At 58.7% G+C, this 15,120-nt stretch overlaps 2 protein-coding genes across 2 annotated transcripts; both read right to left on the reverse strand.

The window, feature by feature from the left end:
* Positions 1-1,345: 1,345 nt before the first annotated feature.
* LOC136786971 (nascent polypeptide-associated complex subunit alpha, muscle-specific form-like) lies at positions 1,346-2,722 on the reverse strand. The gene has a single exon (XM_066983319.1). It carries the CDS (start codon positions 2,720-2,722, stop codon positions 1,346-1,348), a length of 1,377 nt encoding a protein of 458 aa, XP_066839420.1.
* An 8,638-nt stretch (positions 2,723-11,360) lies between these two features.
* On the reverse strand, positions 11,361-12,737 carry LOC136786972 (nascent polypeptide-associated complex subunit alpha, muscle-specific form-like). Its single transcript, XM_066983320.1, has one exon. It carries the CDS (start codon positions 12,735-12,737, stop codon positions 11,361-11,363), a length of 1,377 nt encoding a protein of 458 aa, XP_066839421.1.
* Between the last annotated feature and the right edge of the window lie 2,383 nt (positions 12,738-15,120).

Consider the following 15,120-nt stretch of genomic DNA (forward strand, 5'->3'; position numbering starts at 1 on the left):
CCGCTCAGCACCACACATCTGTTCGCTCACGTCCCCCCATCCTGAGTGAACGTGCAGAGAATCGGAAGGAAAATAAAAGCTCATAGGCATTGATAAAGAGTTTAATAATAAAGGAATAGAAAATAATAATACAAATCATACAATACATTAAAAAGACAATCAATAAAATTTATTAATGTAAACAATTTTTTCCCAGCCTAATGCTCTTCTATCACCACCATGATCACAACATCACAAAATATCACAAAAAATCCACCATGATCACAATATCACAAAATCACCTAGCAATTTCCCATCCCATCATTTCACACTAATGAATCCCCATCACCGTCATGACTTCCCATCCCACTGATCATTTCCTATCCCAGCAACCTCCCATTGCTGATCCCAAGGCTCAGTTCCCAACTCCCATCCATCCATCCATCCATCCATCCATCCATCCATCCATCCACCCATTTTCTCCCGTCCGTGCTGGCCATGCCCACATCCATTCACGGACTGAGCATGGGCAGCGGGAGCGGGCTGCATTAAATCCCCTCGGCATCCCACTGCCAGAACAACTGCAGGCAGAGGCGTTGCTGAGTGAACACCTACACTAGAGGAATTTAAGAAAAAAGGCTATAAAGCAGAGAAAGGACCAGAAAGGAAGAAATAAGCTTTCAATCCCTGCCATTTTGTGTCCCAACAAGCAGTTCCCATGCCCAAACTTGCCCATGCCAGGTATTGCCCATCCCAACAGCTTCCATCGCAACACTCCCAACACTCATTCGTGACCCCCCCATCTCCCATCCCCCCCCGTTGCCCATCCCTGACAGTGAGAAACACTGACTAGCTACAGCACTAAAGAAGGGTAAGGGCAAGCGAGAGGGGAAAGGGCTGAAGAGTGCGGCTCAAGCTGGAGCAGGTGCCTGCAGAGGTCTCTGTGCCTGCGTGCTGAGCTCAGCACCACTGGGTGCTGCAGGGGCCGTCGAGGAGCGCAGGGTCACGGGTAGCCGGCATACTTGGCTATGGCCCCGTCCTTCTGCCGCTGCGCGAAGAATTGCACGGGGCCGATCTTCATCTGGTGGGCCGCCCGCTGCCGCTCCTCCTGGGCCAGCTGCTTCAGGCGCTCCCGCTCGGGACGCTGCTGCAGCGTGATGGGCACCGGCTCCTCCTGCTCCTCCAGCGGCGTGGGCGCCGCGTCACCGCCTGCCCAGGGCCCCACGCAGGGCACGTAGTCCACACGGGGCCGTGCCAGGGGCTGCAGCATGCGCGGCTGTGTGGGCAGAGCCCCCCGCTGCGCTTGGCCCCCCGCGGCTGGCAGGCACAGCGCTCTGGGCACCTGCTCTAGGGCAGCGTCCCCTGTTCACGCCGTGCTGCCTGGTGGTGCCGGCACCACCTTCTCTTTGCCGCCAGCTGGGGATTGGGGGGCAGCGGGCACAGCGCTGGAGCCTGGCACTGTCTGCGCGGCGCTGGGCATCGTGCTGGGGCTGCTGGAGGTGGGCTGCGGCTGCACGCAGGGCAGCTGGCGCACTGGCCCCAGCGCCTTCACCCTGACCCCCAGTGGCTGCAAAGTCTCGCTGGGGGTCTTTGTGCCCCGGCGCTGGCGCTGCAGCGTCTTGGCCCTGACGCCTTGGGGACAGAGGCTGTCCTGGGGCCGCACGGCACTGGGCTCCGCGCTCGGAGTCTCCGGCAGCAGTCGTGCTCTGCGGGGAGGCGGCGACGCTGCTCCTTGCCCCCCAGCAGCCCCCGGGCTTCGGGCTCTCTTGCTGGGCGCCCGGCTGTTGTTGGTCGCTGGCTGCTGCCTGCCGCTGCCGTCTTTCCTGCTGCTGCCACGGCGTCCTGGGGCCTTGGACATCCTGGCGTCCCTGGCACGGCGTCCCTGGCAAGGGGTCTTGGGGCCTTGGACACCCTGGCCCAGCAGCATCTTCCTCTCCTTGCCGGGGGGTTTCTCTGTTGCTGGCCTCTTGGGCTGGGAGCTCTCCGCTGTCCCGGGGGTGCTGGTGGGCGCGGGGCGCTTGGCCCCCCGCTTGGTGCCGGTGGATGCAGGGGCAGCCAGGGGGCTCTTGAGGGGACCCAGGGGGCATTTGGGCAGGGGTGTCCTCTGGTCACGGAGGACTTGGGTGTCAGGGGACCTCTTGGGGGGACTCAGGGGGGGTTTGGGCAGGGGTCTACTAGGGGAACTGAGGACCTGGGTGTCAGGGGACCTCTTGGGGGGACTCAGGGGTGGACTGGGTAGGGGTCTACTAAGGGCACCGGGCAGGGGACTGGCTGCAGGGCTGAGCGGGGGGCTCAATGCCAGCACAATAGGGGACTGCACCAACAGCCCACCCCCAACCTTCTCGGGGTACACCCCAGGGGTTGAGGGTACCTCACCGAGGGCTCCTGTGGCTTCCAGTCCCTGCGTGCTCGGCTCCTCGATGTCCTCGGAGAGGTCGGGCAGCTGGGAGAGGAGGCGGCTGAGGGCAGGACTGCTGGGCGAATCGGGGAAGGCGTCCTGGGGCTCCACGGCCTCGAGCCAGCTGAACAGCTCCTCCGTGCCGGGGATGTCCAGGTCGGCCAGGAGCTGGTCCTGCAGGTGCTGCAGCAGCTGGCTGTCCCCTGCCAGCTCTGGAAAGGCCTCGGCGAAGGCATCAGGGCCCAGCTCGGGCAGCTGCGGGGGCTCCTCAGGCACCTGCGGGGCTGTCGCCGCTGAGGACGAAGCAAGAAAATCCCCCAAGACAGGCGATGTCAGCTTTCCCATGGCTCATGGGTGTGGGGCGACAACGGGGCGGCTGTGCCAGCGCCAAACTCACCGTCGGGCGTCGCCGTCTGGGTGCTGCGGGTCGATGGAGCCAGGAAAGGCTCGGGGGGAGTGGGGTCAGGCAGCGGGGGCCCCTGGTCCTCGCTGAGCCCCACGGCATGGTCGCAGGGCTCCGGCAGCTGCCCCTGGCTGCTGGTCACGGTGCGGGGCGTGGGGAGCGCCTGCCCCCGGAGCCGAGGCCCCGGGACGAGGGGTGGCGGGGGCCTGCGGTGGGCGGGGGCCTGCAACAGGCAGGTGCCTGCGGGGTGCAGGGGCTCCCCGTGGAGCACGGCCCTGGGCCCCAGCCCCAGCGCATGGTGGGGCACCAGTGTCCCCGTCACCATGGGCTGTCCGCACTGGCAGACAGGGGCACAGGGAAGAGCGGTGTGGGGGAGCTGCCCCACGGGGAGGAGCTGCACCGGCTGCAGGTGGTGCCCCTCGGGTGGGAGGTGCACCGGCTGCAGGTTATGCCCCACAGGGGGGAGCTGCACCGGCTGCAGGATATGCTCCTCGGGTGAGAGCTGCACCGGCTGCAGGATATGCCCCACGGGGGGGAGCTGCACCGGCTGCAGGATATGCCCCACGGGGGAGAGCTGCACCAGAGGCAGGTGGTGCCCCTCGGGTGGGAGGTGCCCCCCAGGTGGCAGCTGCGCCACGGGTGGGAGCTGCAGCACCTGCCCCTGGACCTCCGGCACCACGTGCCAGATGGTGGCCTGGGGCAGCGCATAGGAGAGGGTGGGTACCTGGGGGGGCTGCAAGGGCACCGCCATCGCTCCGGGGAAGGAGGGCAGCAGCCAGGCAGCCACCGTTGGCGGCTCAGCTGGGACAACGAAGGGGGAGTTGGGCGTCTGCGGCACCGGCGGCAGCCGTCTGGGGAATCTCTCTGTGAGGAAAAAGGGCGCTGGGCTGAGCTCTCGGGCGCTGGGCTCGCCGGCAGGGCCGCAGCCCCGGGAGGAGCGGGAGCCCGCTGCTGTACCTGCCATGGTCGCTGGAGAGTGGGGCGGTTCGTTGGGGAACCCGGGCAACGGGGGCTCCGCCCCAACGGCTGACCAGCCCCTCACCGCCATCTTGGTGAGGACTGCAGTTTCTCTACCCAAGCAGGCTTCCCAGCGCCATCAGTTTCCATCCGCATGAGCCTTTCCCGTCCCAGTCCTCATTTGCCAGGCCCAGGGGGGTTTCGCACTCCAACACTTTCCCCTCCCAAGGATTTTCCATCCCAAGACTTTTCCATCCCAAGACTTTTCATCCTCCCGGCGATTTCCCATCCCGACAGTTTCACAGCCCAACAGATTCCCATGCAAACTATTTCCCATCAGCACGAAGCGTTTCTTAATCCCATGAGATCTCATCCCAAAGACTTCCCATCCCTTGGATTTCTTTTCCAACTATTTCCTACCCCAATGAATCTTACCCACCCCATTCAAGATTTCCCATCCCAATAATTTCCCATCCCAAGAGAGATTTCCCTACCCCAATGCTTTTCCTTTCCACGGATTTCCTCCCCAAGGAAGATTTCCCATCCCAATGCCTTTCCTTAAGGATGCCTTCCTCCCCAAGGAAGGTATCTCATCCCAATGCTTTTCCTTCCCAAGGAAGCTTTCCCATCCCAAGGAAGATTTCCCATCTCTTTCATTTCCTAGCCCCATGGCTTTCCAGCCCAAGGAAGTCTTCCCATCCCAGCAATCATTTCTCATCCCACTCATCATTTCCCATCCCCACGATTTCCCATTTTCACCATCCAAAAGACAGCTTAGCCAGCCCACAGCTAGAGAGAGATCCCAACAGGGATTTGTACGATTCTGGTAGATTCAAGGGCATGGACACTTGGCGTGCTAACGATTGCACTTTATTCCAGAGCAACACAGATCACCGGTACCAAGAGCGCTATGATGAATCTGGCGAAGATGTAGATAGATGGTTCTTGCAGGTATTACCAGAAAATAAACAGGTGTCTGCACTTCTCTCTAGCTACCTTAGTAAAAGATCGGAAGGGTAGAGCACTAATTAACAGTAGCATAATTAGAGGCACTACTGTGGCAGTGAAAATCCATCAGGAGGGCCAACTTACCAATGCCTGCAAGGCAAATGCACTTAGGATGGGTTTTCTTTGTCAAGACTAAACTTACAAGAGGTTCAAGCTCTCCGCAGCAGTAGCTGTGCCCGCAGGACTCAGGTGCTGCCTCGGCCAGCAGGCCCAGGCAGGTGGGGCACGTCTCATCCCCGGGGGCCTCTGCTGTCAGCCCGCGGGGCGGCTGGCTCGTGCTGCCCGCGGCCTCCCTGCCGTGGAGATGCTCGGCCACCGGGATGGAGGCTGCCCACTCCTAAGCACCTCTAACCAGCAGGACCTCGAACCCTGAAGTCTCCTCTTCCACCAGCAGGACGTCAGCGTCTCTTGTTCCACCAGCAGGACATCGGCGTCTCCTATTCCACCACCAAGACCTCCATGCCTTGAGTGCCACCAGCAGTACTCCATGCGAGCTGGACGCTCAGGGCACTTATGGCCACCCACCTTTGTGAGGTCAAAGGCTGACAGTGACTCTCTGCTGACCTCACACGGCTCTCGGGCACCCCGATGGCAGCACTGACGGCGCTAAGCTGACTGCCATGAGCAAAGGCTGACATGAAATGGCTGCTGCGCAACGCCAGGAGCAATGTCTGCCGGGCCGGGGGTTCGGATGGGAGCTCGGCCTTCGGCCTGGGAACTGCGCCTGGGAGCCAGGGACGTCCTCGATGTGCAGCTGGACACCTGGGCCTGAGAAAGCAAGGTTTCTTGAAAGAAAATTGGAAACATCGTCACCTAGTGGCTGTCTCAGGGGGACGGATCGAAACGCACAGCATCTCTTGGTTACCTGAAGTGCTGGTGTCCTACGCCCTCGTATGTCTCAATGACATAAAAAGGGACAGATTTTTACCCCAAATGCAGCTCCTTTCTGTGGGAAGCGTCCCGTGCTGCGCATCCTCCTCTCTTTCTAGCATGTGGCTTCAACTTTAGGCGTGTTGTTTTTTCTCCTTAAGCAGACTGAATCTTCCTTTGAACATTATGGTAACTGATTTTTACTACCTTTAAATGCCTTTCCTCCACTTCTAATCTAATTAATTAGTGCTATGGTCTTAACATCTGCTCCATAGGTATCTTTCCTACCTGGTACAATCTAGAAGAGCTCAGCAATATCCATACATCTCTTTCCCTTAGTTGTCACAGTAGGCTTCCTCGTGGTAATTTCTGTTGAGCAGGACGTGACAGAACCCTCACAAGACGCTTGAAAGTGTAGCTCTGAGGTGAGAAACCCTGCCCAAGCAAGGGTAAACCATAAATATGTGAAGAGAAAGTAAATGGACACTTTTCTGCCCCAAATGCAGACGGGTTGTTAATGCTGTTGCTGCATGTGGTGACTTTGGGTGGCCCCAGCTGCCTCCTCTTTTATTCCTGAGTGGTGGTGTCACAGTTAGAGAGAAGAAAAAATATATACAGTTTTTAATTGCAATGGACAACACTGCATTATTTAAAATAAAAACACAATGGGAAAAACACAACTGGCAGGAACAAACCATACCGAACGCAACAAAAAACAACGGCTCCAGGAAACCACGTGCGTGTGACCCCCTCCTCCAACAGGGCAGGGGGAGCAGACCCGATATCACTATAAATAACCCCAAAATCGTTTCACGGGGAGAAGCCGGGAGTCCGTCTCTGAGCCACCAGCAGGTGCGGGAGGCGGTGCTGCTCGTGAGAAACAAAGTTGTGTTTTTGCAATAGAAGGTGTTTTTGCAGTGGAAAAATCCACTAACCTTGCATATTCAAAAGTGGCATTGTGTGGCATAGCAGTGGGGAATCCGTTAAGCAGATAAGGGGAAGGTCCCACTGTCCCAAAATAACGAGGATAGCTAAGAAAAACAGGATGAGCAGTGCGAGATCAGTAAAAGCAAAGATCACGGGCCCTCTAGTCACAAGAGAAGAAGGAAAAAATAAAAGGATAAGGAGAAATTAACGGTTGGTCAAATAAAATTGTACATATATGGTATAGTAGTGCGTCGAGTAGGCTGTGAACCTGTAGTACTCAGCCAATGAAGAAACAGGGGAGAAATCAGGTGTCGGGTAATAGGGAATACACGGTTATGATAAACTTTTACTGCGCGCTCCTGCTTGCAGGATGCCCGCCATTGCAATCGCGAATAAAAAAGCTCCACAGAAGATCCTGTCTGAAGAAAATTACTGAGATTTTTCTCAGGGTTTAGGGGCTCGTCCCGGATCTTGTTGCCTACCAGAGAGTTCTTGCTACCACAGACAGGAAGGTGCACCCTCTGATTTCAGCGGTCCCGTCGGGGGTGGTGGCTTGTCTCGGGATGGCTGACAAAGGACTGAGACTGTTCATCTGAAGACAGGCTCTGAGAAGAACTGGGGAGAAAGGAGGCCAATACAGACAGACCACAGAGCACAGCCCAGACACAGCCCAGCCAGAGCACGTACCCAGCACAGAGAGCCCAGACACAGCCCGGACAGAGCCCACACACAGCACGGACACAGCACAGAGAGCACAGACACAGCCCAGCCAGAGCCCAGACACAGCACGGACAGAGCCCAGCCAGAGCACAGACACAGCACGGACAGAGCCCAGACACAGCACAGACAGAGCCCAGACACAGCTCAGACACAGCACAGAGAGCACAGACACAGCCCAGCCAGAGCCCAGACACAGCACGGACAGAGCCCAGACACAGCACGGACAGAGCCCAGCCCAGCCCAGACACAGCACGGACAGAGCCCAGACACAGCACAGACAGAGCCCAGACACAGCTCAGACACAGCACAGAGAGCACAGACACAGCCCAGCCAGAGCCCAGACACAGCACGGACAGAGCCCAGCCAGAGCACAGACACAGCACAGGCACAGCACAGACGGAGCACAGACAGAGCAGAGAGAGCACACACTCAGCACAGAGCCCAGACACAGCACGGACAGAGCCCAGACACAGCCCAGACACAGCCCAGACACAGCCCAGACACAGCACGGACACAGCACGGACAGAGCACAGAGATCACAGACAGAGCACAGACAGAGCACAGACAGAGCACAGACACAGCATGGACAGAGCACAGAGAGCACAGACACAGCCCAGACAGAGACCAGACACAGCCCAGACAGAGCCCAGAGATCACAGACAGAGCACAGACACAGCACAGACACAGCATGGACAGAGCACAGAGAGCACAGACACAGCCCAGACGGAGACCAGACACAGCACAGGCAGAGCACAGAGATCACAGACAGAGCAGACACAGCCCAGACACAGCACGGACACAGCACAGAGAGCACAGAGAGCACAGACACAGCCTGGACAGAGCCCAGACAGCACAGACAGAGCCCAGACAGAGCCCAGACACAGCCCAGACACAGCACGGACACAGCACGGACAGAGCACAGAGAGCACAGGCCCAGCACAGAGCACAGACACAGCACAGACACAGCCCGGACACCGGAGCCGTTATCCCAGCATGGCAGCAGCAAGGTGACAATGTGCTCGCCTGGAGGACAGCTGAAATCTTTCCGCATGTCTCACAGCTCACCCAGAGATCGGGATCACCTGGTTACTGCTGCTTTTAGATGGTGGTCTTCAGCCTGCTGTTCCCTAGGACGGCCCTCCACTGGGGTAGTCTGCTTCGCCTTCCTATTGCTCCTTCCCCTTCTCAGTAGGACTCTCTTCCCTTACTAAACGAGATGACTTGTGCATCCATTCTTTCATCTTGTGTGTATCGGTGACTGGGAATGCCACAGGGCAGTCCCCGGAGCCAGCTGTAGGGTCCGTCAGAGGGTTGGAGTGGCTGCAGGGCCTGTCAGCGGGGCTGGAGAGGCCGCAGGGCCCGTCAAAGGGGTTGGAGTGGCTGCGGGTAACATCCCAGGGCTCGGAAGGGCCTCAGAGCCCATCCCAGGGCTTGGAGGGCCTTCAGGGTGCGTCACAGGCTTGCATCAGATCAAGACGCATTTTCATAGACCCACACAATTTCTCTTGAAGGTGCTGAATTGTACTGAATAGTCTTCAAAACACACAGAGCAGACCCAGCAAACAAGCCGCTGGTGCTAGGAACTAGTTTTGTGTTGTTTGTTTGTTTGTTTGTTTTTCGTTAACTTTGTTTCATGAGAACAGATACCAAATGGGTATTTTCAGGCAAGGGCAAAGATGACCCTGGAGTTGGAGCTATCTAAAGGATGAATAACTAGGAATCTATTTACTCGAGAAGACACTTTTGTAAGGAAAAATCCTACACACGTGCACTGGAGTTTGATACTAATCCATCTGTTGGAAACCACTGGAAAACAATGGAAAGCTATTCTAATACGAAGTACCCTCATTCTAATACAAAAAATCACAGCCCTAGAGTGAGAGACCCCAGCCCAACAGGAGACCCTTCCCCTCTGAGGATGCGCAGAATCATTTTGTCATGTCAGCCGTAGGCTAATTCTGGAACCTGTGAGAAGTTAGGGGATTGTACTAGCATGGAAATGTAGTGATAAAAGATTGTATCAAGCGTGGCGTGGAAAATCTTTCCATGTGCTGGCTTTGTGGGAAACCACCTGGTACCCAGACTCGCGCAGTTCTGAAAGAAAACTGTGTCTCGACCTGGTGTCTGGATTGGCTTCTTGCGCATCGGGTAACAAATCCAAATTTTTCTCGGACAACTTGGCGAGCTGTAAATCTCTGGCACTGCCAGCATCGGGGCACACCTTTCTAAAACCTTTTAGCAGCGCCGTAGGATACCACATTTGTTCAGGGCTGAATTCCAAAGCCATCGGAGGTGGCAATCGTGATAAAAACCGGCCCACATCCCCCCCCAGCCCTTGCCACCTGTAGCCATCCTGCCTCAGGGCTGATCGCTGGCTGGAATTTTTAACTCCTTGTCTAACCACAGAGGTTGTCATTCGGGGACAAATACTGGGTTAAGTTCACCGTCGGTGCAAGAGGAGCACGTGCTACCTGCAAGTGGGCAAAACCATCAACAAACATAGGCCAGCCCCCAGGGATCATAAACAACAAGAAAGGGATTAAGAAAAAGCACCTAAAAAGCACAGAAAAACAACACCAGAAAGGACAAAATCAACATTGTGACCAGCAACTATCAATCTCAGAGAAAGCTTATAAGAAACACTCTTTTAAAACATTCCGGTCAGATGTGACGTTAGCTCAACCCTTTGTGCCCCAGCTTGGCTGCCAAAAAGTCTGTTGTGGTGTAACCCGGCAGGCCGCTCAGCACCACACATCTGTTCGCTCATGTCCCCCCATCCTGAGTGAACATGCAGAGAATCGGAAGGAAAATAAAAGCTCATAGGCATTGATAAAGAGTTTAATAATAAAGGAATAGAAAATAATAATACAAATCATACAATACATTAAAAAGACAATCAATAAAATTTATTAATGTAAACAATTTTTTCCCAGCCTAATGCTCTCCTATCACCACCATGATCACAACATCACAAAATATCACAAAAAATCCACCATGATCACAATATCACAAAATCACCTAGCAATTTCCCATCCCATCATTTCACACTAATGAATCCCCATCACCGTCATGACTTCCCATCCCACTGATCATTTCCTATCCCAGCAACCTCCCATTGCTGATCCCAAGGCTCAGTTCCCAACTCCCATCCATCCATCCATCCATCCATCCATCCATCCATCCATCCATCCATCCATCCATCCACCCATTTTCTCCCGTCCATGCTGGCCATGCCCACATCCATTCACGGACTGAGCATGGGCAGCGGGAGCGGGCTGCATTAAATCCCCTCGGCATCCCACTGCCAGAACAACTGCAGGCAGAGGCGTTGCTGAGTGAACACCTACACTAGAGGAATTTAAGAAAAAAGGCGATAAAGCAGAGAAAGGACCAGAAAGGAAGAAATAAGCTTTCAATCCCTGCCATTTTGTGTCCCAACAAGCAGTTCCCATGCCCAAACTTGCCCATGCCAGGTATTGCCCATCCCAACAGCTTCCATCGCAACACTCCCAACACTCATTCGTGACCCCCCCATCTCCCATCCCCCCCCGTTGCCCATCCCTGACAGTGAGAAACACTGACTAGCTACAGCACTAAAGAAGGGTAAGGGCAAGCGAGAGGGGAAAGGGCTGAAGAGTGCGGCTCAAGCTGGAGCAGGTGCCTGCAGAGGTCTCTGTGCCTGCGTGCTGAGCTCAGCACCACTGGGTGCTGCAGGGGCCGTCGAGGAGCGCAGGGTCACGGGTAGCCGGCATACTTGGCTATGGCCCCGTCCTTCTGCCGCTGCGCGAAGAATTGCACGGGGCCGATCTTCATCTGGTGGGCCGCCCGCTGCCGCTCCTCCTGGGCCAGCTGCTTCAGGCGCTCCCGCTCGGGACGCTGCTGCAGCGTGATGGGCACCGGCTCCTCCTGCTCCTCCAGCGGCGTGGGCGCCGCGTCACCGCCTGCCCAGGGCCCCACGCAGGGCACGTAGTCCACGCGGGGCCGTGCCAGGGGCTGCAGCATGCGCGGCTGTGTGGGCAGAGCCCCCCGCTGCGCTTGGCCCCCCGCGGCTGGCAGGCACAGCGCTCTGGGCGCCTGCTCTAGGGCAGCGTCCCCTGTTCACGCCGTGCTGCCTGGTGGTGCCGGCACCACCTTCTCTTTGCCGCCAGCTGGGGATTGGGGGGCAGCGGGCACAGCGCTGGAGCCTGGCACTGTCTGCGCGGCGCTGGGCATCGTGCTGGGGCTGCTGGAGGTGGGCTGCGGCTGCACGCAGGGCAGCTGGCGCACTGGCCCCAGCGCCTTCACCCTGACCCCCAGTGGCTGCAAAGTCTCGCTGGGGGTCTTTGTGCCCCGGCGCTGGCGCTGCAGCGTCTTGGCCCTGACGCCTTGGGGACAGAGGCTGTCCTGGGGCCGCACGGCACTGGGCTCCGCGCTCGGAGTCTCCGGCAGCAGTCGTGCTCTGCGGGGAGGCGGCGACGCTGCTCCTTGCCCCCCAGCAGCCCCCGGGCTTCGGGCTCTCTTGCTGGGCGCCCGGCTGTTGTTGGTCGCTGGCTGCTGCCTGCCGCTGCCGTCTTTCCTGCTGCTGCCACGGCGTCCTGGGGCCTTGGACATCCTGGCGTCCCTGGCACGGCGTCCCTGGCAAGGGGTCTTGGGGCCTTGGACACCCTGGCCCAGCAGCATCTTCCTCTCCTTGCCGGGGGGTTTCTCTGTTGCTGGCCTCTTGGGCTGGGAGCTCTCCGCTGTCCCGGGGGTGCTGGTGGGCGCGGGGCGCTTGGCCCCCCGCTTGGTGCCGGTGGATGCAGGGGCAGCCAGGGGGCTCTTGAGGGGACCCAGGGGGCATTTGGGCAGGGGTGTCCTCTGGTCACGGAGGACTTGGGTGTCAGGGGACCTCTTGGGGGGACTCAGGGGGGGTTTGGGCAGGGGTCTACTAGGGGAACTGAGGACCTGGGTGTCAGGGGACCTCTTGGGGGGACTCAGGGGTGGACTGGGTAGGGGTCTACTAAGGGCACCGGGCAGGGGACTGGCTGCAGGGCTGAGCGGGGGGCTCAATGCCAGCACAATAGGGGACTGCACCAACAGCCCACCCCCAACCTTCTCGGGGTACACCCCAGGGGTTGAGGGTACCTCACCGAGGGCTCCTGTGGCTTCCAGTCCCTGCGTGCTCGGCTCCTCGATGTCCTCGGAGAGGTCGGGCAGCTGGGAGAGGAGGCGGCTGAGGGCAGGACTGCTGGGCGAATCGGGGAAGGCGTCCTGGGGCTCCACGGCCTCGAGCCAGCTGAACAGCTCCTCCGTGCCGGGGATGTCCAGGTCGGCCAGGAGCTGGTCCTGCAGGTGCTGCAGCAGCTGGCTGTCCCCTGCCAGCTCTGGAAAGGCCTCGGCGAAGGCATCAGGGCCCAGCTCGGGCAGCTGCGGGGGCTCCTCAGGCACCTGCGGGGCTGTCGCCGCTGAGGACGAAGCAAGAAAATCCCCCAAGACAGGCGATGTCAGCTTTCCCATGGCTCATGGGTGTGGGGCGACAACGGGGCGGCTGTGCCAGCGCCAAACTCACCGTCGGGCGTCGCCGTCTGGGTGCTGCGGGTCGATGGAGCCAGGAAAGGCTCGGGGGGAGTGGGGTCAGGCAGCGGGGGCCCCTGGTCCTCGCTGAGCCCCACGGCATGGTCGCAGGGCTCCGGCAGCTGCCCCTGGCTGCTGGTCACGGTGCGGGGCGTGGGGAGCGCCTGCCCCCGGAGCCGAGGCCCCGGGACGAGGGGTGGCGGGGGCCTGCGGTGGGCGGGGGCCTGCAACAGGCAGGTGCCTGCGGGGTGCAGGGGCTCCCCGTGGAGCACGGCCCTGGGCCCCAGCCCCAGCGCATGGTGGGGCACCAGTGTCCCCGTCACCATGGGCTGTCCGCACTGGCAGACAGGGGCACAGGGAAGAGCGGTGTGGGGGAGCTGCCCCACGGGGAGGAGCTGCACCGGCTGCAGGTGGTGCCCCTCGGGTGGGAGGTGCACCGGCTGCAGGTTATGCCCCACAGGGGGGAGCTGCACCGGCTGCAGGATATGCTCCTCGGGTGAGAGCTGCACCGGCTGCAGGATATGCCCCACGGGGGGGAGCTGCACCGGCTGCAGGATATGCCCCACGGGGGAGAGCTGCACCAGAGGCAGGTGGTGCCCCTCGGGTGGGAGGTGCCCCCCAGGTGGCAGCTGCGCCACGGGTGGGAGCTGCAGCACCTGCCCCTGGACCTCCGGCACCACGTGCCAGACGGTGGCCTGGGGCAGCGCGTAGGAGAGGGTGGGTACCTGGGGGGGCTGCAAGGGCACCGCCATCGCTCCGGGGAAGGAGGGCAGCAGCCAGGCAGCCACCGTTGGCGGCTCAGCTGGGACAACGAAGGGGGAGTTGGGCGTCTGCGGCACCGGCGGCAGCCGTCTGGGGAATCTCTCTGTGAGGAAAAAGGGCGCTGGGCTGAGCTCTCGGGCGCTGGGCTCGCCGGCAGGGCCGCAGCCCCGGGAGGAGCGGGAGCCCGCTGCTGTACCTGCCATGGTCGCTGGAGAGTGGGGCGGTTCGTTGGGGAACCCGGGCAACGGGGGCTCCGCCCCAACGGCTGACCAGCCCCTCACCGCCATCTTGGTGAGGACTGCAGTTTCTCTACCCAAGCAGGCTTCCCAGCGCCATCAGTTTCCATCCGCATGAGCCTTTCCCGTCCCAGTCCTCATTTGCCAGGCCCAGGGGGGTTTCGCACTCCAACACTTTCCCCTCCCAAGGATTTTCCATCCCAAGACTTTTCCATCCCAAGACTTTTCATCCTCCCGGCGATTTCCCATCCCGACAGTTTCACAGCCCAACAGATTCCCATGCAAACTATTTCCCATCAGCACGAAGCGTTTCTTAATCCCATGAGATCTCATCCCAAAGACTTCCCATCCCTTGGATTTCTTTTCCAACTATTTCCTACCGCAACGAATCGTACCCACCCCATTCAAGATTTCCCATCCCAATAATTTCCCATCCCAAGAGAGATTTCCCTACCCCAATGCTTTTCCTTTCCAATGATTTCCTCCCCAAGGAAGATTTCCCATCCCAATGCCTTTCCTTAAGGATGCCTTCCTCCCCAAGGAAGGTATCTCATCCCAATGCTTTTCCTTCCCAAGGAAGCTTTCCCATCCCAAGGAAGCTTTCCCGTCTCTTTCATTTCCTAGCCCCATGGCTTTCCAGCCCAAGGAAGTCTTCCCATCCCAGCAATCATTTCTCATCCCACTCATCATTTCCCATCCCCACGATTTCCCATTTTCACCATCCAAAAGACAGCTTAGCCAGCCCACAGCTAGAGAGAGATCACAACAGGGATTTGTACGATTCTGGTAGATGCAAGGGCATGGACACTTGGCGTGCTAACGATTGCACTTTATTCCAGAGCAACACACATCACCGGTACCAAGAGCGCTGTAATGAATCTGGCGAAGATGTAGATAGATGGTTCTTGCAGGTATTACCAGGAAATAAACAGGTGTCTGCACTTCTCTCTAGCTACCTTAGTAAAAGATCGGAAGGGTAGAGCACTAATTAACAGTAGCATTATTAGAGGCACTACTGTGGCAGTGAAAATCCATCAGGAGGGCCAACTTACCAATGCCTGCAAGGCAAATGCACTTAGGATGGGTTTTCTTTGTCAAGACTAAACTTACAAGAGGTTCAAGCTCTCCGCAGCAGTAGCTGTGCCCGCAGGACTCAGGTGCTGCCTCGGCCAGCAGGCCCAGGCAGGTGGGGCACGTCTCATCCCCGGGGGCCTCTGCTGTCAGCCCGCGGGGCGGCTGGCTCGTGCTGCCCGCGGCCTCCCTGCCGTGGAGATGCTCGGCCACCGGGATGGAGGCTGCCCACTCCTAAGCACCTCTAACCAGCAGGA

This window comes from Anser cygnoides, chromosome 26, assembly GCF_040182565.1.
Source record: "Anser cygnoides isolate HZ-2024a breed goose chromosome 26, Taihu_goose_T2T_genome, whole genome shotgun sequence".
NCBI lineage: Eukaryota > Metazoa > Chordata > Aves > Anseriformes > Anatidae > Anser > Anser cygnoides.

Coding starts and splice junctions, on each gene's coding strand:
- LOC136786971 (XM_066983319.1), bottom strand. CDS start 2,722: ATGGGAAAGCTGACATCGCCTGTCTTGGGGGATTTTCTTGCTTCGTCC.
- LOC136786972 (XM_066983320.1), bottom strand. CDS start 12,737: ATGGGAAAGCTGACATCGCCTGTCTTGGGGGATTTTCTTGCTTCGTCC.